This window comes from Linepithema humile, chromosome 2 (genome assembly GCF_040581485.1).
Source record: "Linepithema humile isolate Giens D197 chromosome 2, Lhum_UNIL_v1.0, whole genome shotgun sequence".
Lineage (NCBI taxonomy): Eukaryota > Metazoa > Arthropoda > Insecta > Hymenoptera > Formicidae > Linepithema > Linepithema humile.
In genome coordinates, this window is record NC_090129.1 from 26,597,981 (window position 1) to 26,623,308 (window position 25,328).

Here is a 25,328-nt window from a genome sequence, read left to right on the forward strand (position 1 = left end):
GTATATAATCTACGTGTTTTGTATAGCCATATATAATTAGTCCTATAATACGTAGTTCTTGAGAAATCGTAATTGTTAAATCGCCGTACTGCAGAAATGCGATTTTGAAAGCAACCGCAATTGCACACTTCATAAAAACCATCACGCAAACTTGATTCGTATACGAAAGACGCGAATTTCACAAAAACCGGGGCACGCATTTCCTTTTTTTATTCTTATTACATGCTCAATCCCTCTTTAAATGATTTATAAATTATAATAAAATTATAATTGTAACTTAACATGTAGTATAATGTGAAGAATATTAAAATATGTATACTTACAATTAGATGTTGAAATTGCAGAATCTAAATTATACTTATTACTTGATTAAAATTTACAAATATCCTGGGTAATAAGAATCGCATAAATGAGTGTTTACAGTGATTTTGCAACATTTTTATATTATTATTTTTTCTGATAACACTTTTCTCTATGGATGATGAGTCATCATACTGATAATGAGTCGCGCGTTTAACTTTTAACGCCGATATTTCTTAATGCAGAGACAAAGCTGTTATAAAAGAATTATTATGTGTGAACATAATGCAATGTCACTTTCGAACTTTGGTTTCTGTACTTTGTTCTATACGCACTGTAAAGTCCTATTACAAGCTTATTAAAAGTTTAATTTAGAAGGATTATTAAAGAATTGCATTGAGAAAATTTTAATAAATAAAATTATTTCAAATATTTTATTCTACAAGGTAATAATTATTGATTACGAGAAAAATTTAGATTGTATATAACAATTATTAATTTGGTATTGATTTGATGTTGATATCACGAGACACGCAAATACAACAATATACAACAATAATTAAAATAACATTTTAGTATTATGCTCTCTCTCTCATTTTTGTTGAATTTTGTTGGATTTAATAAAGCAAACATGTTTTTAAGAAAAGAAAAGAAGAAGAAAGAGAAAGATAGTGGTTGAAGTAGCTGGGCGAGCCACATCCAAAATTAACTAGTCTGACTGTTAAATATAAATTTGTTGCTATGAATTCTAAACTTGCCAATGTGTAAAAAATGTACTTGAAAAGAGTTTCATATCTATGACATAGATCTAGATCTTTGAACGGATATGAATAAAAATATAAATCAAACATTTTTATCTCCAAATATATTAGATAATCGCACATTATCATCTTTGCATCATCATCGCTCCTCGAGTAATCACATGTGATTATTTTTGCACTAACATTCAAGTGTGTCTATTCCTTGTCTTATTATGTACTTTTTGTTCTGCATCATGATAATGATCATTGTATTATATGAACTGCAGTCTTGTCTTGTGCATTGTCATCGTCGTGTCTTCTACGAACTAGACAATAAGTTTGTGGCATAATAATTACATGAACAACATAATAATTAAATAGATAGTAAAAAGTTTAACTATATTAAAATGTTGAAAAGAAGCTGCGTGGAATGTTACAATGTCACAAGACAATGTGATCAATGAGACAAATAAAAATTTATTATTTCGGAATAATAAAGTAACAATATATATATTATAGACAATGCGATGAACGAATCATTATGCGTAATGCCCGAGACCAGTCGGGTAGAGTGATAAAGATTTATCGCTTTAACCAGGCAATAAATAAAAATAAATAATTAAATATATGTGTGTGTGTGTATTTATTTCACTCTGCCTGACTGATCTCGGGCATTGTGCATAATGCCTCATTTATCACTTTCTCCATAACATATATATATTTGCAAACTCTGAAATATAAATATGAATCAATTATTTCATTGTAATTTAGAGATTTTGTTATTTGTAGGTATAATAAATCCTATGTGCTTTGATTTTTTTATGAGTTATTAATCAATTGATAAAATTGTTTCTATATTATATATTTCAAAGAATATAATTGAAATACAGAACAATTTAATAAAGAATTTTATAGAGAAATTTTTTATGGATGACACATATACTAATTAAATATATCTTTTTTCGGGCATATCTCGATATTTAACAATTAATTAAAATATTCTGGATCTTCAGAATTTAGCGTTTGGTATATGTAACAACTCAATAGAATCGTCAAAATTTTAATGAGAGGAGAGACACAGTGGGAGATGTTGCAGCAGATCTCGAGATCAGAAGAGACGTCGGGGAAAGCGGAAGCGAGAAAGTAAGAGTTCACAACCGTAGGCTGATTTCTTCAACCGTCACTTTCGTTCTTCGTTTGCAACCAGTGTGTCACTGTTTAAAGGTGAAGTTTAAAATCAGTCATTATATATTCCGAATTAAATCAGAGAATTAATAATTTGCTCTCTTCACTTGAAGAACAACAGTTTATCATTGTTCGTGGTCTTTGCACGCGATGAGCATGCTAGATAATTAACCTCTTTCTTTTTGTTTTTTTTTTTCTTTTCAGATCGCTTATAAATATTTATGTATATCGATTACGCAAGTCTCCAAAAAAAAATTCTCGGAAGATATCTTACTTTGATATATTTATAAAAAAAAATTTGATTTAAAATTGAAAAACAAAACAAAAGAATTATTTAGTGAAGTAAAAAAGTTGGTAAAGTAAAAAATTTTTTTTTAGTATTTTTAAAACTTAAAAAAATATTTTAGTCTTGATACTTTTTTATTTTACATTATAAAAATTCTTAATATTTTAGGCAAAGAATCCGCGTGTTAGTGCTTTTCATACACAAGAGCACTCTATATAATGTAATATTACAAAAACAGAAATATTATACATATATCAAAGGAGTGTGCAGCTTCAATAATTCGCCGGTTATTTTTCTTGGAGAATTCGACAAAGATGAAATATGGTATTGGTATGACTTATCAATACAGTCATTGAATATTTATACGAGATGCAAAGCAAGGCAAGGACAATGACACTTCCTTTTATGTGACATATGGAACTCTCGCTGGAAATCTTTTTCTTTGACATCTCGTGGGTAGCTTTCGAGGGAAAGTTTCGCGCAATTTTTTATGTGTCACTCGATTACATTAAAATATGAAAATCACTATTGTTAAATGCGAAATGAATTCTGAAGCAGTTTGATTGTGTAATTATTTGTGTAATTAGTATAATCTATATACATAATTTGATGTGTAGATAATATAACATAATAATCATGAACAATATAATAAGAATAAGAAATACAATAAATGTGACATCAAAATTTATCAATAAAATGATAATCACAATATTAATATAATTAACGCATGTATTGTGATATCAAAACGGCCTTTTGCGTAAACCAGTCGTTGCGAAAACCACATTTAATGATATTATCATATCGATTTCTCCGTATTCAAGAATGTTACATAAATTGCTAGTATTCTTTTTCTTTTTTTTCCGCTTTCTGTCGAAAGGGTCATCCTGTTATTGATTTTTTTATTGGAAAGCGCGAATTATGTTTTTATATCATCGGAACATATTTTTATATCATTATTATTGATAATAATTGCGATAATTATAAAGTATTTTTATATCATCATTATTAATAATAATTGCACAAAAAATACAATGGGAACAAAAAGCTCGTATACCACGGAACATCGATCATATAGTGTTTTGCTTTATAAACTTGGTCAAACTTCATCGATCGAGATAAATATCATTAATCTAGAGTAAAACGTATAATACGCATTGACTAAAAATAAACACATTTTAATATGCATTATTATGATTATTATGATATATAATGGTCTTTTGTGTGATATAGTATAAATTAAACTTGTAACATTAAACAAAATTATAAATAGATCAAAACAAATAAATTAAAATCAACTTTTATTTTATATATATATATGAAGCAAATAGACTAAAATTTAAAAAAATTATAATATAATATAAATTTATTTCATATATTACATATAAAGGAACTATTAATGTAGGCTTTTTGAATTAAAAATATTTGTTTAATTAAAATTTTTTTATATTATTACATACTATATTATTACAGATTAGATCACAGCACTTTTTGCAATACATACAGCTATACATTTTTTTACAACAGATATATACATCTTTACATATAGTAGCTCAAAAGCACGTTGATTTTGGTCCTTTGGAGAATATAAAGATGAAGAACGATCGACGATGTAGAAATCGGCAGTAATATCTCAGCTATTATATTCAATAATAAAAAATAACAATTTTGCATTGTATATAGTGATATTCACTTCGAAAGTCAGAATATATGATTCGCAGAACATCAGTCGCTTTGACTTTCTTTTTCATAGTTTCTCTCAATAACTTGTTTTTTCATTTTGTGACCAACAACAATGTCGGATGACTAAGATTTTCATTCAAGAAAAAAGTATAGAGTGACGCACACACGAAAAAGTCAATCTCAATAAGAATTCTATTTGATTGTAATAAATAAAGTATTATTATTTTTATTTTTATAATAATAAAATAATAACATTTTGATATATTTAATGATACAAATGATACATGACAAACGATATATTATTAATATAAAATAAAAAATTAAACTAAGAATATATGACGGGCTCTTCTATTATTCAATAATCAATTACATTAATAAACAAGCTAATAGAGCCAGAGTTGGATTTTTTTTACGTGCTCAGTTATTTATTCAAATTAAAAATACAACAGACGTTTCGGCCATTGTTTTTGACCTTCCTCAGTGAGCGATAATTTAATAAGAATTTGATAATGCAAATGTGTGAGAACACATTCAAATGTTAAACATTAGTACGTCTAGTTTTTGTACGCCGAAAACATAACTCAAACTGTAGGGAAGGACGAAACTGTCTTCTATATGATGTCATTTCATATTCCCGAAATTCTTTTGTGAGTAATTTCTTTGTGTGCATTAAAGTTTCTTCTCGAGTGTTCGTCCGTTACAAATAAAGATTAACATAATCCATATTCGTCAGCCCTCAGCTCTTATTGAGACACAGATGTTTTTAGGAAGTCAAAATTTAAAAGTTTTTAGAAGTTAAAATTGTCAAGTTCTGTTGGAAATTATGATATTATAAACTGATGTCTTCAACGAATTGAAAAAAATCCAGCTCTGGCTCTATTAGTTTGTTTATTAATGTAATTGATTATTGAATTTAATATAAATTAATTTCCAGCAATAATGAATACAATAATTAAATAATATAATTGTTATATTCAATCTTAATAAAAAAAAAATATATATTTGTTACAAACATGTATAACACTACTATTTGGCTGTTTTTTCGCGGGTCATTCTATGTACAGCGGTCTTAAAACTGTTTCGTAATTTGTTGCTAAATTCTTGTTTTTCTAGATTTTTTATAATAGTTGGATCTCAGGTACATTATATAGAAGATAAAAAATTATCTCTGTTAAACCAAAATAGTTTTGAAGGCATTCTATAAATTGTACATATTAAATTTCATAATTAAATTGTATAACGTTCTTCATATATATCTTCCAAATGTGTTTCTTTAACGTATTTTTAATACAAACTTTAACCGTGAAAGTTAAAATAATTGTAAGTCATCATAGAGAGATCATGGTTACATGCAAATCAAAGTTCAATCACTTATCATTATTAATTATCAATGTTAAGAAATTCCGCAACAGTCGTCATCGGTATTGCTCTCTTGGCTTGACTCCAACTTCTTGAATCTACGATTCGAAGAAATCGCTGCACATAAATATACGCAATATATTACGACAGATATAAGTATGATTGATTTTGAGATAGATAAGTGCGTAAAAATGACAATGGTTAAGCTTGCCTGATTAAATTGAAGATATATAAATGGAAATTTAGAAAAGCCTTATGCGTGACAAAAATCATTTTAAAATTCTTTGGTAATATTCTTAACAGGCATATAATTAGAAAATTATAGATATATACATATCTAATTTCTAATTAATGATATATTTGCTGAATTTCTTAGAATTTCTTTGAATACTTAAAGGCGTAAAAGATACGTATTGATACCTGAGATGTTTTTTAAACTGTTCTATATTTGTAATTACATTGTGCAAATATGAAATATTAGTTTTATAAAAATATAAACTAATTGTTTAAAAACTTCAATATTATTTGGTATTATTTTAATGTGTAATTTAAATTTATTTTAGATAATTGTGATAAAATTTTTTATTTATTATATATTATAAATTATCGAACGTTTAGAATTTAATTTTATTCGCGCGTATCTTAATAATCACAATAAAAAGTCACAATAAAAGTTGAACATGTCGACTTTAACCAGTTTACCATGACATTCATATCTACTTTAAATATTTAAAACCCATGAACCGCTTCATCTTGTTTCATGATGTTGCGTGTATTTTACGTAAAAAGTCAGGCATTAAGAAATCTTAGAGATCAAGCAATCTGATATCAAGATCTCCTTGAAACGTAAAACGTATATGTTAATTAATAATTGTAATTTATTATGTATGCGCTAACATATGTATATATGCAACGCTTTATTATGCTTTGAAAAAAATTAACAAACTTATTTCTGCATTTGTAAGAGTCAAACCATTGCAAAAGAATATAAAAGAGTGAAAGAGAGAAAAAGCAAGCACTATTACATTTACTATATTGCATCGAATTAGTAGACCGAGATGAAATTATGAGCTATAATGATGCAATTAAACAAAATTCACCATTTTTCTCAAAGAAACAACTTTTTCAAGAGAATATAGCTTTCTTATATGATTAAATATTTTTGTTAAATAGTTATATGTTATAGTTATAGTTATATGTTAAACAGATTAAAAAATTAAAAATTAAAAATTTTATTAAAAAGAAAATATCTTGTCTTCTTTTTTGATGCTTAGACAAAAATTTCCAAAAAAAAGGGAAATAATAAATTCTTAGATTAAATTTTTTAAATATTGAACAATGTAATCTAGAAAAAAATTACTTTAATGACTGATTATTCAACAAATATAAAATTAATTTTTGAAACATTATATGTATGCTGCTTTTTTCTCGATTGTGTTTCTCGATTATGAATAAACATACCTCGCACAGAATTTTTTCTAATCTTCTTTTCAACGCGCGGAGCCAAAATATCCGATGTCTGCAAAGTTAGTGTCTGCAAACGGCTCGTCAGTAAGTCGGCGAACAGGCATGTTCGACATGAAACGGATGGTGAGAGGAAAAAGTATCATTCTTACGTAACAATCTGGAAGGCGTTCCTCGTTCAGATATTCTAACGTCAAAAACGTAAAAACAATTTGGTGAATGTTGATACATTTGGTTAAAATTTGGTTAAACTAAACTAGCAAATTAAACAAAGATACAAATTAATGATAAATAATTCAGAACAATTCCTATCTTAAGTTTATAATAGATAAAATCTAGTAAAAATAAATCTATTTAAAATTATATTAAATTTACTACGATTGAACTTAATTAAACTAAAGCATAAATTTAAAGTATTAGATATTAAAAATTCAAAAAAAGTCTCAGTATTCTTAAAAAAAATGTATGAAATAAAATTTTAGAGCTACTTAATAATTTATTAAAATCTGCCTAAATTCGCTAACTTTTTCAATCCTACTTCATCGAGATGAACGGACGAAGCGTCGTCATGAGGATACGAAGGCAGGGCTTCCAGTATCCTTGGAGGAGGCTTCTTCATGGTATTGACGAAGGCGTTGTAGGTGAAGCGATTGGGTTGCTCATCGTGAACCCAACCTCCGCGTATTGCCAATCTGTGAGGATTTGGACTGTAGTTGCTGTCGCCGAGCATCGGTGCGCTACTTTGTAGATTCAGCGCGTTCAATTGCATGTAACCGCTACCACCTGCAATCGGCATCGAGTCTTCTGAACCGCCGGATCTACTCAATCGATTTCCCGGCTCTGAAATATTCGTATTATTAATCGTGACAGAAGATATCTAAATCAAATATTTCTTTGTAAAACTTTTCTATAAATCAGACAATGCTGTAATAAAATATAATAATTGTATAATAGTATATTATATATAATAATGTGAGTATTTTATACACACATATGAATATTTACCAAAAGTTTTTGCCTCTCTTGCGTGTGCCAGAAGGGTGTTCGCTCTGCTTCTCCGGAAATAAGCGTCCACAATATCCCAACCTTTTTTATTCTTCACACCTTTACTGTCATCCTCTTCATTGCTCTGACTACTATCGTCTTCGTCATTGCTGCCACCGTTATTACTATTATTATTGAGATCTGCCTTAGAGGAAATTCCGGCAGTGTAAAGAATGTCCCCTCGCGCCACAGGAGCGGCAGGAGGTAGAGGAATGTGAGGAGATACGTCTGGCAATCGCCACCGTCCTAACTCATCGCACCAAGTTGCCGCAGTTCTCATCGCCGCGATATCTCGAAAGGGACAGCCCGGACGAAGATAGGGCACCATGAGATCACATAATTGGGATGTTAATAATTCTCTTCGAAGAAGCTCGCGACGCTCGGCATCCCAGGATGCTTGCAGATCCGCTGCCTCGGCTTCCAATTGCTTCACCTTCTTTGCCATTTTCTTTAAAGCATCCTCTGTCGATCTATTATTTTAAATATATTAACACATTGTATATCATTGATAACAATATAAACATTAAAACTTGCAGTAATTGAGTAGTTGCATTAGAATTTTTTATTTGATTCCACTTTTATTCTGAAATTTATATCAATATCAAAATTGACGTACTTCAGTTGACCATACACTTGGAAGACACTACCGTTGGCGTCATTGGCTTCCAATGCCCCTACAAGAACTTCTAGCTTCTTCCTCCTTTTTTCCCTCCTCTTCTTCAGCTCTGTATTGCCAATCTCTTCTCCACCGATCGTCAATTTCTCTAATCTTCTTAAAACGTCTTGCAAAGCGACCTCTCTCTTCTTCCTTCTTCTTTCGGCTCGTTCTTTATCCAATACACCCATCTCCTGATTTTCTTGATTGATATTTCCCGTTCTATCAACGTTGTCTGTTACATTTAATCCTGATTCGTAGCGAGACTTGAGGGCTTCTAATTCCTCTTTTAGCATCTGCGCCGACAAATTTGAGCTCTCGCATTCTTTTCTCAGCTTCTCCACCTTTATACATAATTTTCTTTAGTTACTATATGCAATTTACATGTCTTGATAAGTAAAAAATAATGTGACAATTTTGTTTTTTTAATTTTTGATAAATAATTTGATAATTTTATATATCTACTTATTAAAATTATAAATCACGACAAATGATAGAATTTATGGAATTATATTACATCACCTCTTCGGCGTATTGTTTCTCTCTCAAAGCCTCGCCCTCTTCATCTAAATCTTTCTGGAAATCCAATCCGTTTGGTTGATCGCTCGAATCGAGTAACTTTTTCAAACGTTGAAGTTCCAATTGGTACTGTCTAAGAAGAGCATCTTTGGGATCTTCATTTACGATGGGCTTGTTCTTAATGCAACGAGCTCTGGCGGCGTAGCGTAGAGTGCTGAGGGTTTCCTCAGCATCGATATCGCTCGGACTCACACACGCAATCATCAGTGTCCTGGCATTCCCACCCAGACTGTCTCGTAACAGTCTCGTTAATTTGCTATCCCTGAAACATTTTTGTTTGATTTTTTATTTATACAAAAACATAATATTTAGCCTTAAAGATTTGTTTTTACCTGTAAGGGACATGTCTTCCATTTCCAGCAGCTAATGCACTGATCACATTCCCCAACGCCGATAAACTCAGATTGATACTCGCAGCTTCTTTCAAACGATCACCCGTAGCTCCAGTTCTAGTTTGCCTCTCCGATCCCGCCAGATCAACCAAGTGCAATCGACCTCTCCTGATAGCGTTGCCGCGTTTATCATCATCGTTGATGGCGATCGCTTCAAGTGATAAAGTTAAAACAGCGTGACTTCTTGAACTAGCAGCATTCATTTTTGTCGCGGCTGCGGCTCTCCTTTGATCGCCTTGATGGACTAGGACGGTGCATTCGGCCGCATCTTTTACGGTGACCTCGCGCAAACCCCCGGCAACATAGGTACCTCTCGAGGGATCCTCCTTCAAAGTTAAAGTCTCGCCAGTGTCGTCTTGTAGCAGATCTCGCAATCGTTCGTTGTAAATTTCGAGGTAACTCAACAATGCTAAGTACCTAAAAATATATAAAATGTAAAAAATTAAAAATAGAGAGAATTAGAGATGATTACAAAAAGGATGATTAAGTCAGGTTGATCAAGATTGCTATCATATGCTTATATTTTTATTTGGATATACATATATACAATATTTCTAATATAAAAGTTGATTTAATAATCGAGAAACAAGCCTAAAATACCTTGTCTCGGAACTGGCAGTAGAAGTCGCTTCAAATAGATGTTCCAATGTTCGTTCGATAAATCCTCGCATAGTGAACGATTTTCCACAGCCGGTTTGTCCATAAGCAAATACAGTGCCATTGTAACCTTCCAAGACAGCTTCGACGATGACCGACCCCACATTTTCATAAACCGATTCTGTTGTAGCGGATGGGCTGAATGCGGCGTCAAATTGGTAGACTTTTCCAGTTCCACTGGCGGAATTTTCCAGCGTGCAGCATTTTGTCAGCGAATCGACCGTTACAACGTTCTACGCAGTTGATGCCAGAAATTTATACAAAATTTTATGACATTCAAGCGAAAATGCATTGTCGAAATGCTTCATCTTTCATATTGATGCAGATTATTTTAATTTATTAAACAATGTACTTGGCAAATTAGTTTTTAAAAAAATGGCGTTAAAATAAATGGTGAATAAATTTGATTAATTAAAATTACATCGATAAAATATAATTTGTGGAGGAATCTTTCATACGTACAAGGGTATAGGATAATAACAAGAATGTGACATATACAAGGTGTGATCTGAATAAGAGATAATCTTGTGTGATATCTTAATGTGAAGTCAAGGCAAAAATTGTTGCGCCTAATGGCGAAAAATGTTCAATAATCGGACTGTCGGAACTATGGTGAGTCATAAATGCGACAAGTCTCGCGGAAAAACAATTCTGAGAATATAGAACTTCACGTATGAGGATGTGAAATATTGTTGGTTGTGAGACTATACATGGCCCGTAATCAATTATACGGCCATAAAGTTACGAGAAACAATTTGCTAAATGCCACTTATATTATATATATATGCGTCCAAGTGAAGAGAATATAGTGAAAATTGAAATAAAACTAATAACTAAATTAAATTACATAAAATAAATAATTTCTTTTTAAATATATTTTTCTTATTTGTTTTAATCTTTATCTCGATTAAATCATAGTCAATATTTTTTGACAACTATTTCTCGTCTTCGTAAAGTACAAAATTGATTATAAAATTGTACATATACATTTATTAATTATAAAAGTACTGGTTCACAGAGTATTTAATAAAAAAAATAATAATAATAGTTATAAAAAGTAATAATTGTAAATGTAATAATATTACATAACTAAAAAATAATAATTATATAATTTCAGCACCAAAGGCATTCATACAATTCCTGGTAAAACGATAACATTGATTTTCCATTAAACTAACAAAAGTTATATTGTCGTGTTTAATATCGCTAAATGTAGAGCGTAGTATAATATTGCAGTCAATGATAAAAACTTTAGACATGTGTGCATTGACACACTGACTTCTTTCGTCAGGATATACTTTGATTCGTTGATATATACGTAGTGAATCTGTAGGTAAATGCTGTAAGCGTATTACAGTAATGCGGATTACGTATGTCGATGCATAAACTATTTAGCGATCTGCGAGGACACTGTGTACAAGCACGCACGCTACCTATCCATCTGTTATATCTAGTCTTTTGTATACCGTGATGTCTTAAAAAAGCTTGAATTTTTTTTATTCGGAAAATATTTAAATATCAAATCGAAATGAATAAAATAAATTATATTCTATACATTATCTATAGAATGTCATATGTTATAAAAAGTAATACGACAGTATAGATGGCTTAAATAATATTAGAATTTTATATTCAAAGTTAATGTAGGAAATTATTCGTCTTATAATTATAATATATAACATAATCTCAAATTGTTGATTAACAAGAAAAAAAAACGCATTATGTAAAAACTTATTATCAATCTTATCCGGTTCTTCATTTTATATCTCGAGTTTTATATTATTATTAGTATAAATTATTTTTACAATTCTTATATAATAATTTTAGTAAAATATTGGAAAAATAAGCTGTTCCAAAAATTCTTTAGTTAAAAATTACTAAGCAAAAAAATTTTAAATAAATTCCAGGAATGTAAAAAATTACTCGGTTGTCTTTTCTAGTGCAAAACATGTAAAGTATTATTCGCGTGAGTCGTCGCGTTACTAAAAGCGAGAAAAGTATAGGTTGATGGCACATATACTCATAGCTGTGTGAGAAGGATAGTACGTGCGTATATGTACAGCACGTGTGTCGTCATTTACAGGAAAGATGGTAAAGAGTGACTTGCTGGACTATCGATTTGGCACATATTCCACCCGCCATCGATAAACGCTTGTAAATGTGTCTGCTATCTGTGTTGTATGCATCGAGTCACGCAGTGGTGCAAAAGTAGGTAAAATTTTTTTCTCAAAATTAAATAATAATTTTCGCAAAGACAGAATAATTCATCTGACTTCGGGAAAGGAAGATCTACACTAAATAATATTTTTGTATTGAATCATATTATACAAAGAGAGGAAAAAAGGAGGCAAGGAAGAAAAAATATATGCATTATTTGTGGATTTAAAGGCAGAGTTTGATAATGTCGAGAGAGAGATAAACTATGAGAAATATTAAGAGAGAGAAAAGTGTGAAGGAACAGCTGATGGGATGACTAAAAAATATTCAAGGAAACGGATATAACGGTAAGAGCGGAGGAAGCCGTAACAAGCAAGTTCAGAATCAAAAAAGAAATAAGACAAGGCTGTATGGATGAATTACGGTTTAGTTTATATATTGCGGATATAGATAAGAAAATGGAAGAAAGAAAAATAAGGGGTATAGCATTAGGTGGAGATAAAATATGGTCGTTGGCGTATGCGGGCGATATGGTTTTCATTGAAAAAAATAAGGAAGCGTTAGAGGATATGATGGATACGTTGCGACGACTTTTAAATAAAAGGAAATTTGAATTATGTACAAAGAAGACAAAAATTGTAGTAATTGTAGAAACCGAGTAAAAAAGGCAGAATTGCGGCAAATAAAGTGTGGGGTTTGGGAGAGAGGATATGCAAGGATGATTTTAGGAGAAGATGGACGCTTTTCAAATATTTGCTACAGAGTGTAATGTCGCTTGGAATTGAAATTTAGGACTGGGATGGAAAAAGACGAAAGAAAATTAACTTTCCATGATAGTAGAATTTGATCTGATAGTATATAGTATAGGGAAAGATGTTCTAGACATGAGAGTGTTATATCTTATAAGAGGATAGAGGTGATTAAGTTTAATTTAGCTATTAAGAATATGAATGGATGAAGAGATTAAATTAAGGATTGCAAATCAAGTCCCCTTCTTCGCTGTAAGCTGAGGTGAAATTGATTATCTCGAGAAATTCGTCTCGTTGCAGCGAAAAGTGCAACATCCGCACGGACGAACATGTTGCGCGCATGTTTTGATACGGTCGCTAAGCTACAACGCGCTCGATATATGACAATGTCACTTTTCAAGCCGGAAATAAGCGAAATGAAAAATATAATAGATTAACTAGTCTACAAATTAAACAGATATATGCGCGCACACGTATGATACACACTATAAAGCGCCGAGTGCACGCGCTCCCGAAGGTGAATTAACATCTTCGTTCTTAGTTTAATTAGATTAGAACATGATGAAATAAATGAAGAAAATAATGCTGATGGTTTTGAAGTTGAGCATTAAATACATTTTTTTGGCCTTATCGTAAATTTATCGTAAATTTCGGATATTTTAGTTTGGACAACGCGTCATTGAAATAAAATAACCAGTGTGCAATTGTGATCTTCTTAATATTATCGTACAAAAGTGCTTAATTAATCATTTACATGTTTTAGATGTTTTGGTGTAAAATAGAAAATATATAATTACTTATAAAGTTAGTCTTATCTGGCTAATATTTTCTGTTAAAATAAAAATAAGAATTTTGCAATATATTGGCAATACGCGCGCGCGCGCGTGATTAGTAAAGAAATAATAGAGTAAACAAATATCATTTCGTTGGTGCGTTATTACGTACCCGACATCCTTGCTGCAGCTCCTTGTTGGACATAGGTCGACATCTTATCGCCACTTTGACGGACTCGGACATCTGGAAATAAAGAAAAATATCTTCTATTTCACATTTTATTCAAATCGCAATAATGTAAGTCGTAGTCTTTTTGTAAAATTTCATGTAAAAATTAGCTGTTACTTTGTAATATCTTTTTCTCCATGATAAGAAAGGAACAAAATCTTAAATTTTATATGGTGTAAAAAGATGCGGTACTATGATTACTATAGATAAAATGTAACAACGTTTCTACATTAAATTAAAATAAAATACAATGTTACGTATTATTTATAGTTAATGGAAAAGTTAGTATGTTTGCCGCTTTAACAGGATGTAAAACAAACACCGCATTATCTATTGCTTTTTGAGATAAACAAAATTCGAGTAAAACTGAATAAAATTTGCTTTAATACAATATTCTGATATAAATCGAGATATAAGTCGAGAAATAAAAGACAACAAGTGCTGGTTCTAGTTATTGCCTGAGTAAACACGTAACTTTGAGGTAACTGGTTTCTAAGGAAAGTATACGGTCATTGATTTTTTCTCTCTTTGCAACTCCTATAAAATTTGCATTCATTCTTCCTCGATTTTCGAGAAATCGTACTGCGCAATCAATATACCGTGTACCATGTAACCATACACTATCTTATATGAAAATTTTATTCTACATTTTCAATTTATTCTTGCTTATAGATTTCTTTTCTTTTCGTTGTAGTGTGTACTATAATTTGTACTACATCTTGTATATTCTGCGCAATAAGAAAGGCAAAATACACATTTTACATTGCAAAATAGACAACTAGCTTTGAATGTATTGTAAGTTAAAGAATAATTAATGAAGAAAGCTATCAATAGTGTAGAGCCATTTATGCTATAAATATGAAAATGGGGAAATTGTTATCAAATATCTACTTAGCGAGTATTATAACTCTGAAACCTTATATCAGGATATTTCATTCTTACGTCAGCTGACCTTCGTAAATGAGCCGACCTTCATAAATCAACTGACCGTGAACCTAAAGTTGAATCGTCTGGCTCGTGACACACGCCTACATCACATTCTTATCAATGCGTGAGTGTAATCGTGTAACTATACGTATGTATACTTACAGGGTTTCAGATAAACATCAAAATGTGCTAAGGGATGCTTATTTCCGAATTAAACCTTCTACTTGGTAGGCTAATAATGTTTTCCTGTGTAAAATTTTATTTAACTTTACGAGTATAAATGTAATGTCTTTTAGAAAAAAAGTTTTCGAGAGTTTCCTTAAAATTTTTCATTAATTATTTTTTCAATTTTTTAATTAAATACTTTAATTAAATATTACGAGTAAGTTTTTTTGTTCACTTTCAAATAATCCAGGATCGAATAACTTGTTACTTTATTAGTAACAAAAGAAATATGTATATTGTATTTGGAAAATTAATCACAATCTTGAAAACATTAGTATAAGCAATTTTGAATATTTATACTGCTAAATATTTAACACTATATATAATTATAAATATTTAATACTAACTTGAATAAAGTCAAAATATTTTAACAATTTTGTAAGAAAATTCTTATTTTTCTTTATAGCGTCTTACATGTCAAATTTTCCTACTTTGAGAAGCAATTATGTGCATATATGTAGTGAACTAGCTATCTTACTTTTATACAACGTGATGCGTGATTATATCTATATCGAATCTAGATTGTAAAGGGTAGATACACGGTGACCGCTTGACCGAGAGAAACCCAAGTTTGACCTAGTCGTGGTTTACTATAATACACTGCTATAACCATTTGCTTGTAAAACAAAATTAAGATAAAAAAGAATTGTATACATCATGCACATTTTTTTAGATGGAATAATTCTTTTAATTATAGCTATTAATGTATTGCATGTTAAGTGTAATGCCTCCCTCTCTTTCTCTAACAATTACACACATATGATACACAAAATATATTCACATAATTAAAAATAAATTTTTTTCTTTGATAAATTTAGAGTTAATTATTTTGTAGAGAAGATTTGATTGTGTGCACCATTTCTTTTTAATCATTTTTCTCTTAACTCTTGGTATTAAGTACTATGATAATTAAACCATTAATTTTAAATCATATAATTTTATTAATTCTTTAATTAATAAAATTCTTAATTAATAATTTTTAATTAATTGATTAATTCTTAATTAATAAAAATGGCCTTTTTTAATTAATATTTATATGTTTCTTATGTCAAATCAGTAAATCAGTAAAAAGTAAACAATGAAAAACATTGAAAAAAAAATAGAAAACAAATAACATATTTTGACTCAAATTTCTTCTATTATCAAATTACAACAAATTACAACATTTGTTAACTAAAATCCATTTGCAATTAAATGAAGAATAAAACTCTTTACTATCTACTTGTTCTTTTCCAGAATTTAAATTGCGAGAAGCTATCCATTTCTTTTTATTTCTACATTTTCAATTAAAATTTGTCAAAAAATCCACCTATAAACTGATATATTTTGCATACTCTATAATTAAAAAATTTTCACAACTTGTTACTTACATTTACAATTCAGCACGTTTTTATCTTACAATCTTACATTGGAGAAGAAAAAAACATGATTATCCACTACACATAATTTGAATCAAGAAAAATTCTAAGCGACGTCCACGTACAACGTGAATTCACAGCAACAAGCACTTTCGGACTGACGACGCCGCACAGGTGCAGCGTCGCGATGCCACGGAACTTTTGCCATGTTGTATTGAAGTCGAATCGTCACAGCGGCGCGCGCACATTCCAATCGGTTCAAACTTCTATTTTTTATTACGTTATAAGTATCTCTTTAGTCTATACATAAAAATTAGTTCTAGCTGTATTATTAAATCAATGGCTCTATTATGCCGAAAATATCGATTTTTATTGGATAATCAAACAACATTAATTTTTAATTCACAATTTATAGATTAGATGCACGAATATGCATCACAAACTACAGTATCGATAAATGGATGTAACAATATACTAGTCGCTTAATAAAATCGGCGCAAGATGTCGCGACAACCATGATATTACAATTTTCCGTTTGCGAGAAACTCACGTTTGCACAATTGCATACACAGGTACGCACAAATTTTGAGATTATCTTTTAAACTCAGTTTTAATTGTTTTATTTTATTCTTTTATATAATCCAAAGAGCGCAAACTAATAATTTTATACATATAAACTTATATTAATACATAATTGTTATATTGAGTTAAGAGATAAACAGAAGTCTATATTTTTATTTTTTGTTTTTGTTTTGATTGAGTTATCTAAGTTTGCATTCTTTATCTTTTATTCTAAAAAATAATTTTTTGTTTTGAAAAGCCAATGAAAAGATTTTCTTAATTAAAAATCATAACATTTCGCTGATACAACAAACAACTCCAGAATTTCTTTAATTTTTAATAATTAATTTTAATAATTTTTGATCAAACTATACTATTTTTCATATATTCACTAAATAAAAATAACATTACTAACAATTCTGATTTATGGAATCTGTTCGGATAATAGAAAAATGTTTATTGAGCATAGACTTACACGTTACAATAGTAATAATAATCGACAAAGTGCATAATACAATGATAATTAATTAATGATGTAATATTCTCCAACGGATAAAAAGTTACTTACTTAAACGTACTTTTGTGAATTTTTCCGACTTGCATCGGTTTGACTAGCATATTAGAAGCATATTATTGACATCATCGTGTTAATCATTATGAAAAATGAAAGCACATCCACGCAAAAAATCGACGATATACAAGATATTATAATATTAAAAACGCGTTTAATAAATTAAATACGAACAAATGTACATTTATAAATTGCTAATCATTACTAATATATACTAATATATATATAAAACGAGTGCATTAAAATGGTAAAGACAATAAAAAGATGCGAGGCTGATTAGAGTTCTAGCAAAATATATTTCAAGCATTGTTTTTGCAAACCCGAACCATTATCAATACTTGTAGTAAGTCTCAAAATTTGTTGATATTTATTAATATTTTTCAATTTATATATTTTATGATGTATAGCTGATTATATTCACATTAGATGTTCATTGTTTTATTGTTATTCTCTATTATGTAATATTATTGACACACGCAGTATAGAAGTTACGTGCATGTACCTAGATACTGATCAGCCTGGCAAATTCTCTTACAGAAAAAAATAATAAAAAGAGAGGAATCACATGTGAGAAACATTAATAAAAATATGTATACAACTTGTGTAATAATAAATACCCGAAATTTGCCTAAGAGTACGGATTGCTTATTTTACTAGAATTTGCGACTTTTCGTCTCGTAGAAAGTACTTAAAATAGAATGTCTAAGCTAGTCTTCTTTTCGTTCTTTATTCTAAACTTCGCGTCTTTGCGCGCGCGTCGAGAAGTCTTCTTATTTCGTTTTTTTTTTTTTATTCGATATTATAGAAAACGTATAGCAATTTTTTTTGTCTTGTGTATGTGTGTGTGTGTGTGTGTGTGTGCGCGCGCGTGCGTGCGTGCGTGGTGTGTATATATATATGTGTGTGTATATATATATATATATATATATGTATATGTATATATGTATATATATATATATATATATATGTATGTATGTATAAAGTATAGTACTCGCAAAGTTGGCCTCACATCCAGAGTTCATTAGCGAATCAGTCATTATAATAATAAAAAAATTTGTTAGTTTTATCATTACCTGAGATTATTAAAGAAATTAAAATAAAGCAAAATTGTTTTATTTTAATTAGAAAAACTTTCTATCTATTTTTAATAATGGATTAGTTAAGATACAATTTTGTTATATTAAGAAAATCGCATTTTTTATTGAAAACAAAACATTCATTTTTCATTATTACTTTTAATATTTTATTTTCAAAAAATAAAAAAAAAATACTAAATTAGTCAAAAAATTTATTCGTTTCCCTCTTAGATTAAAATAAAAACAAAAAGACCATTTCGATTGTCGTTTGATAAATATAAGTTTGATATATATAAGTTAGTTTATAGTTTTTCTAACACGCGCGATTTTATTAATTTAGTAAGTTTTATATTTTTTCAATTTCTCAATTATTAAAAACTGATCAAAATAATAATAATCTTATGTAATTAATAATAAGATATATGTAGAATTATTATTATCTTAATTATTAATTAATAAGATAAAACTATTATTACTGTTTACTTATTAACTTTTTTTCTTAATGTTCTCTCGACATGAGTCTCACTTTGTTCGTTTAGAACAGCTTCGCCTCGAGAGAGCAGCGTCCTTTTCTTATTGCAGACGTACACGAGATACTATGAATACTGAGTAAATACATACACGACTTTTTTCGCAATACACCATATATATAAATTAAGGCGGAATGAATCATTGACTAAATTTCAAGTTTTGTTATACCAAAACGAAAAGAGAAATTTCTGCGTGAATGAATGTCTTAAAAAACAATCATTTCACAAAGCGCAGCTCACTATATTACGTACATGTATCGTGCATCGATATGTGCAGATATACCTTTTTTGCATGTCTGATTTTTTTTTTAATTTTTAAAATTTACTTGAAATTCAATTAATAGTCAATTTCGCCCAATCAATCGATGAGTAGAGACTTGATCGCGAAGAGTAATTTTAGTTTTCATATTTGAATACTAATTTTATTTAGGATCTAATTGTAAGATATAAAAGATTAAAATACAAAAGATTAAAATAATAACCACTTTGTGGTTACACAAAAATTAAAAAGTCGCATATTATTTGAAATCTTTTTTAAGCCAATTAAGAAATATATACCAAGTTTTATTCGTTTTCAATGACTAGTTTTATTCGTTTTCTAATTATTTTAATTTTCTTCGCGATTAAGTAGTTAAAATACTTGCACAAATGGTAAAGACTCTCTCGTATTTCTTCATTAATTTCTTATATTTCATGAAAATGGCAGTATTAAAGGGATTTCAGTTAAAATCTTGCATGTTTAATTGTAAATGAATAGTTTAATATTTTTACAGAGAAACAATACTATACCTTCCAACGAATTTTGACACGACTGATTAGTATAATGGAAAACGCAATACGATGAGAGATATCTTATGAAAAAGGTCTGAAGGCTACTCCTAAATCGATTAAAACATTTTGTTATTCTTAAGAGTTGGTCTTGGGCCAAGCTATCTTCGCGTCGATTCGTTTGAATGCGAAAAGGCAATGAGAGAGCTCTTGCGGGCACTCATGATCTCCGAGTAACGTTTCTGAAACAATTTCCAGTAAAAAATTTAAATATAAATTATCACAAGGTACTAAAATATGCAACTGTTAAACAATTTTTTGTCTGTTATGCAACTTACTGTCATCAATAATTAAATATAAAAAGTTAAATGATACTATATTAATAAGTAATATTACAATAATAAATTAAGGCACATGCAAATAAAATAATCTTGAAACGTGAAAACAAAAACACTTAAAATAAATCTACTAATTTTTAATATTTAATTATTTTAAGTAGTTTACAGATTTTTTGCGCGCGCTAATAAATATTGTACAAACGCTTCTTATTATTTTACATTAAACAATATAATAATTTATTATTCATATTAAATTATATTCAATATTCTTGTTAAATACATACCTTCTCCTTGCACCAACTTAAAGAGTCCGTAATCTTGAGGATTCGTACATCTAATCTTATGCGCGAGAATGCGGCAGATCTCCCTGGTGTTCATATTGGGTCGCACTGGAAGTGTCCTGGTGTTCAGAGAACCATGCAGCTCATCCGGCACCAAAATCCGCAGCACAGATGAACAATCCGGCGGGCCACATCCCTAAAAAGATATCCTTGTTAAGATATCGAATTATTCAAGTTTAATGTTATCTAAATTTTCAAAGAAATTCATCTTTATACGTACATACGCGTACACACGACGCACCTGCACGTACATAAAAAAGTAACAAAATTTTCAAATTTTGCTATTTTTAATTTCATTAAATTAGATTACATTCAAAGTTTAAGTATTGAACTAGATAAATTATGATCAGTAATTAAAGAAACTGCAAGAACTTATAAACTCTTTATTCAAATTAAGTAATTAGACTATGATTAGTTAGAAAAAAAAAAACACATACACATCTATCCATTTAATCATTATGTAAAAGTAATTAATTATGTGTGTGTGTGTGTGTGTGTGCGTGTGTGTGTAGTGTCTATAAGACACTATCAACAATATTTATCGCTTACGTTCAACGTGGACATGGTGCTCTGGCTGGACTTAAAGGTCTTCAGAACGTGCACCGCGCTTGACAGTGTTGTCAGATAGTAACCACCCTCGCCGTTCAATAGAGAAGCATGGAGTAAGCCCCACATGTACTCGGCTTCGATCTCCGCGTCCACCACTTTGCCGTGCACCAACACCCAGATCACCAGTGGCAGAAGGTCGTCGGCGCCCAAGGTAATGTGTCTGCTGCCTGAGTTAGACTGTTTCACCTGCAAAATCGCAATTAGGGGGAACATTATATTATAATATATACTATACCACAATAAAAATTAATGTAATAGTAGAAGAAAATCGTGGCTTACAGAGTTGAAGATGGTCGAGATGGCTGCTAGCAGATGTTCCAGTTTCTCCAGTGGAGAGTCGGCTTTTTGCAGCCGCTCGATGCATTTGAGAATACGCTCTAAGCTCTCCTCCGAAGGGGGAATGATTTTTGACTGCACATATAAACAATCGGTATTAGATAAGCTTTTTTAATTTAACAAGTGAGATACATTTAATAAAATTATTCCATGTTTTAAAACTTGATTTTGTTTCCAATACCTATTATTATTATTATATAGAGTTAGCTATTCATATATAAACACTTATTCGACTCCGTGTTAATTTCGAAAATAGCGTTCTCTCTAATATTTCTACGTACTGAAGAGATATACTCACTCGAACGCCGAGTTCATGAATAGTCTTGCCCTGGGCGTGCTGAATATTCTCTGCTAGTGTCTGCAGCGCTCCGGTGGCAGCGTAATGGTCGATGAATAGCTGGCATACGTGTTCCCGGAGGGGTCTCACCACTAAACCCATCATCACATCCTCGAGGATCGCGTCGAGATTGAGAAACTCATTTGCTCGTAACTTGAGTCGTTCCTTCTCCACCTCCTTTTCGAAACCGCGCTCGCCATGCTTCACCAAGTAGTTCTTCATGCCCGACATAAACTGCCGCATGTTGCGCATCACCACATGCGGACTCGCCTCTTTACTCTCTCGCGTGCATTGAATAAAGTTATCGATGTTCTGCGAAAAAGTCGTGGTCTTGTCCGCTGCAAGCTGAAGAGCATAAGTTCTGATGGTCGATCCGGTTCCACTCTGTTGGTCGCGATTTCTTGAAAGCGCTTGTATTCGTGGCGGTGCTGTAAAAAGAAAATTGTTTTCAAGTTTAAGATAAAAAAAAAACGTCATAATGTTTTACTTTATAATTCTATAAATGTTATCTTTTTATATTTTTGACAAATCAAAATAATGTAAAAAAGTCAGGCAGTTTTGTATAGATATGTCTTGTTAGTAGTTTGGATTTAAAAGAAAAAAGCCTACTGTTACTTGATTGTCGCTAATTACTTACTGAATTCTTACATTTCAAGACATTCATGCTTTTCATGAAGAAATGTCGTATGCAGCTTACGATTCGCCGCCAAAATTTCCTGAGACAAAACTTCCATTTATGTTTCTCACTTTCCATCTCTAATTCTAATTGTAAGCAACAAGCCTCCTCCACCGAGCAATTAATTATTACCCATTCATCGTCCACCTCTTGTGCGTTACAAGGTTCCATTAAAAGCAAGTACATCATCGATTTTTATAATAAGAAATCACTATTTTTCACATAAAAACTTGATTTCTTCTTTATCACAAAATATTTGCACTTTGTAAATCTATAGAAATCTATAGATTACAGATCAATTACATAAAAATTAAATAAAAAATTCGACTAAATTTGTACGTCATAAGATTCAAGTATTTCTTCTTCTTTTTGTAAATAAAAGTCTTCGCGGTCAGAGATTATGAATTACGTATGAGTCAACTAATCGTTATCGGGTAGTTTAACGACTTCTTATCACAGAAACGCAAGCGTGGACCGAGTAGATATCAGGATTTCCTCGTGGAAGATGCTACTTGTGAGCGTGCGAAAAAGCACTTGTCAGTAATGATTTCTTGAAGATTTTCTTATCGATTCACTTCATTCGTCTTAGTCGCAGCAGTTTCAGGCACAGAAATGTTTCGTTAATATTGCCGCTTTTTAATAATCTATAACATTCTTTCTCTTTCCTAAACTTTGATCGGATTAGAAGTTTAATCAAAATTTTTCACATGGTTTCAAGATTTCGTATACCACAAAAAAGCTTGGTTTTCAATTTGTTTTAGTCTAAAGCCTTTGAAAGTTAATCCAAATATTTCCCTTCTTCAACTTGGACCAAATCAATATTCTCGATCAACTTGGGCTTTTCGCAAAATCTTAAAACTTTTTACATCGGGAAGAAATCGAAGGTAGAAGGTCTTCTAAATCCAATAAAATGTGTTTCAGAACGAGAAAACGATAATACAGCCGTAACCAGAATCATCAGCACTCACGTGGCTGCCGCCGCGCATCTGACGCCGCTTTGCTTCAGACACTACGATCGGCTGACCGGATGATTAACAACTGATCGAGCGTCAAAGGTGGCGAGAAGAAACTTTAGAGACATTGGTGTCGCTACTGCACTTTAGCCAAGACAACATTTTTCTTCCTTACGGTCATCGGTCAATCACAGTCGCATGGTAACAAATATCGAGATAATCTCGCCGGACGGATAATCTTGTTATTCATGTCTCGATTCAGATATGATCGCAACAAATCCATGTCTTTTTCTTCAGCCAAAATAAAAGATAGAAACATTTCTCTGAATACGAACCTTTGATTTGAGAATGTAAAACAAAATGTGCATCGAAGACAATTTAAATAATCTAAAAATGTATATTCTTATCATGACAAGCTTTTGTTCAGCGTTATAAGACCATTAAGAGTTTTTTTGATAATATGCAATATCGTGATGAGTAATATGCATATGTGTGCAAGATATATCAATTTAGATTATATAAGTAACAATATATTAAGATAAACATGGTAAAAGAAATATTAGTAAATAAACATTACAGCCATAGTGTAGAAAAGAGCGGTAGCAAATCATATTTTGTAACTTGTAAAGAAATCAGAATCAAAGTTATTGTGACATAATATTCATAAAAATCCTTGGCAAAAACATAAATTATTGTTAAATGTAATAACTTATAATATACACTTCAAAATTATGTTTCTAATATATTAATAATGTAATTTTGAAATATGTTTGATGAATCTAATAAACCGATTATTTGCAGACAAAATTAATATTAAAGAACAAAATGTTAATGACAGAAGCAATGTTGGTATAAAATAGACAAGAAAAAAAATATAAATATTAATTTAAAATTTCACAATCAACATTATTGTGATCGCAATAAAATTGTATAAAGATATAATAATTGTCACAAGCTGGATAAAATAAATTAATGTGAAGTTGGAAATCCCCATCTTATTCATTTTTCGTAATTTATAGCGTCTCCTATGCATTTTTTCGTATGTTTAATCTCTAAAAAGATATTCGAATTTCTTTACAAATAACTTACACTACTACAGATTTGAAGTAGATGCTAATGGTCATTGTTTTTCTTAAATCTCAAGTCAAAGTCTAATCTCGTCACACTTTTTTAAAAGTTTTCCTTTTTTTCACATTCAATTGTGTTGCACTTCTTTAATAATTTCGAGTAATGTATAATAATCAGAAATAACTAATCTTGACTCTGACAAATTTCGTTGTCATTATTGCTGCTTGAATAATTATTATTATACCATGTTGTCAAAGTATTCTTATTATCATCGAATAATCGTTACCAAATTGTTGACGTAATTGCTATGTTCAGTTCTTAAAAAAGCTTTAATCACTTTATAATCACTGATGCGATGTCCATGATAAGAAGTTAAAATAATTTTGTTTTCCGTTGTTTAGCTTT

At 30.3% G+C, this 25,328-nt stretch overlaps 2 protein-coding genes across 12 annotated transcripts in view; both read right to left on the reverse strand.

Moving 5' to 3' along the window:
* Positions 1-3,915: 3,915 nt before the first annotated feature.
* LOC105667767 (osmotic avoidance abnormal protein 3-like) lies at positions 3,916-17,610 on the reverse strand. Of its 3 annotated transcripts, none has more exons than XM_067348912.1 (10): positions 16,772-17,610; positions 14,193-14,264; positions 10,285-10,574; positions 9,625-10,101; positions 9,236-9,554; positions 8,675-9,057; positions 8,020-8,528; positions 7,539-7,854; positions 7,012-7,201; positions 3,916-5,648 (listed from the first exon to the last, which is right to left on the reverse strand). In XM_067348912.1, exons 2-9 carry the CDS (start codon positions 14,262-14,264, stop codon positions 7,099-7,101), a joined length of 2,469 nt encoding a protein of 822 aa, XP_067205013.1. In that variant the 5' UTR covers positions 16,772-17,610; the 3' UTR covers positions 3,916-5,648; positions 7,012-7,098. The 3 variants fall into 3 exon arrangements, with proteins under 3 accessions (XP_067205013.1, XP_067205011.1, XP_012215196.1); XM_067348910.1 differs by having other exon boundaries at positions 3,916-5,667; XM_012359773.2 differs by lacking the exon at positions 3,916-5,648 and having other exon boundaries at positions 7,040-7,201; positions 7,553-7,854.
* A 152-nt stretch (positions 17,611-17,762) lies between these two features.
* The window catches only part of spri (sprint), a 125,953-nt gene continuing 118,387 nt past the window's right edge, over positions 17,763-25,328 (reverse strand). For all 9 annotated transcript variants that reach the window (XM_012359763.2, XM_012359769.2, XM_067348896.1 and 6 more), the window contains 5 exons: positions 22,188-22,654; positions 21,833-21,964; positions 21,494-21,739; positions 20,888-21,080; positions 17,763-20,507 (listed from right to left, as the gene is read on the reverse strand). In XM_012359763.2, the coding sequence (XP_012215186.1) occupies positions 20,404-20,507; positions 20,888-21,080; positions 21,494-21,739; positions 21,833-21,964; positions 22,188-22,654 (1,142 nt within the window). In that variant the 3' untranslated portion in view covers positions 17,763-20,403. The remainder of the gene's footprint in view (positions 20,508-20,887; positions 21,081-21,493; positions 21,740-21,832; positions 21,965-22,187; positions 22,655-25,328) is intronic.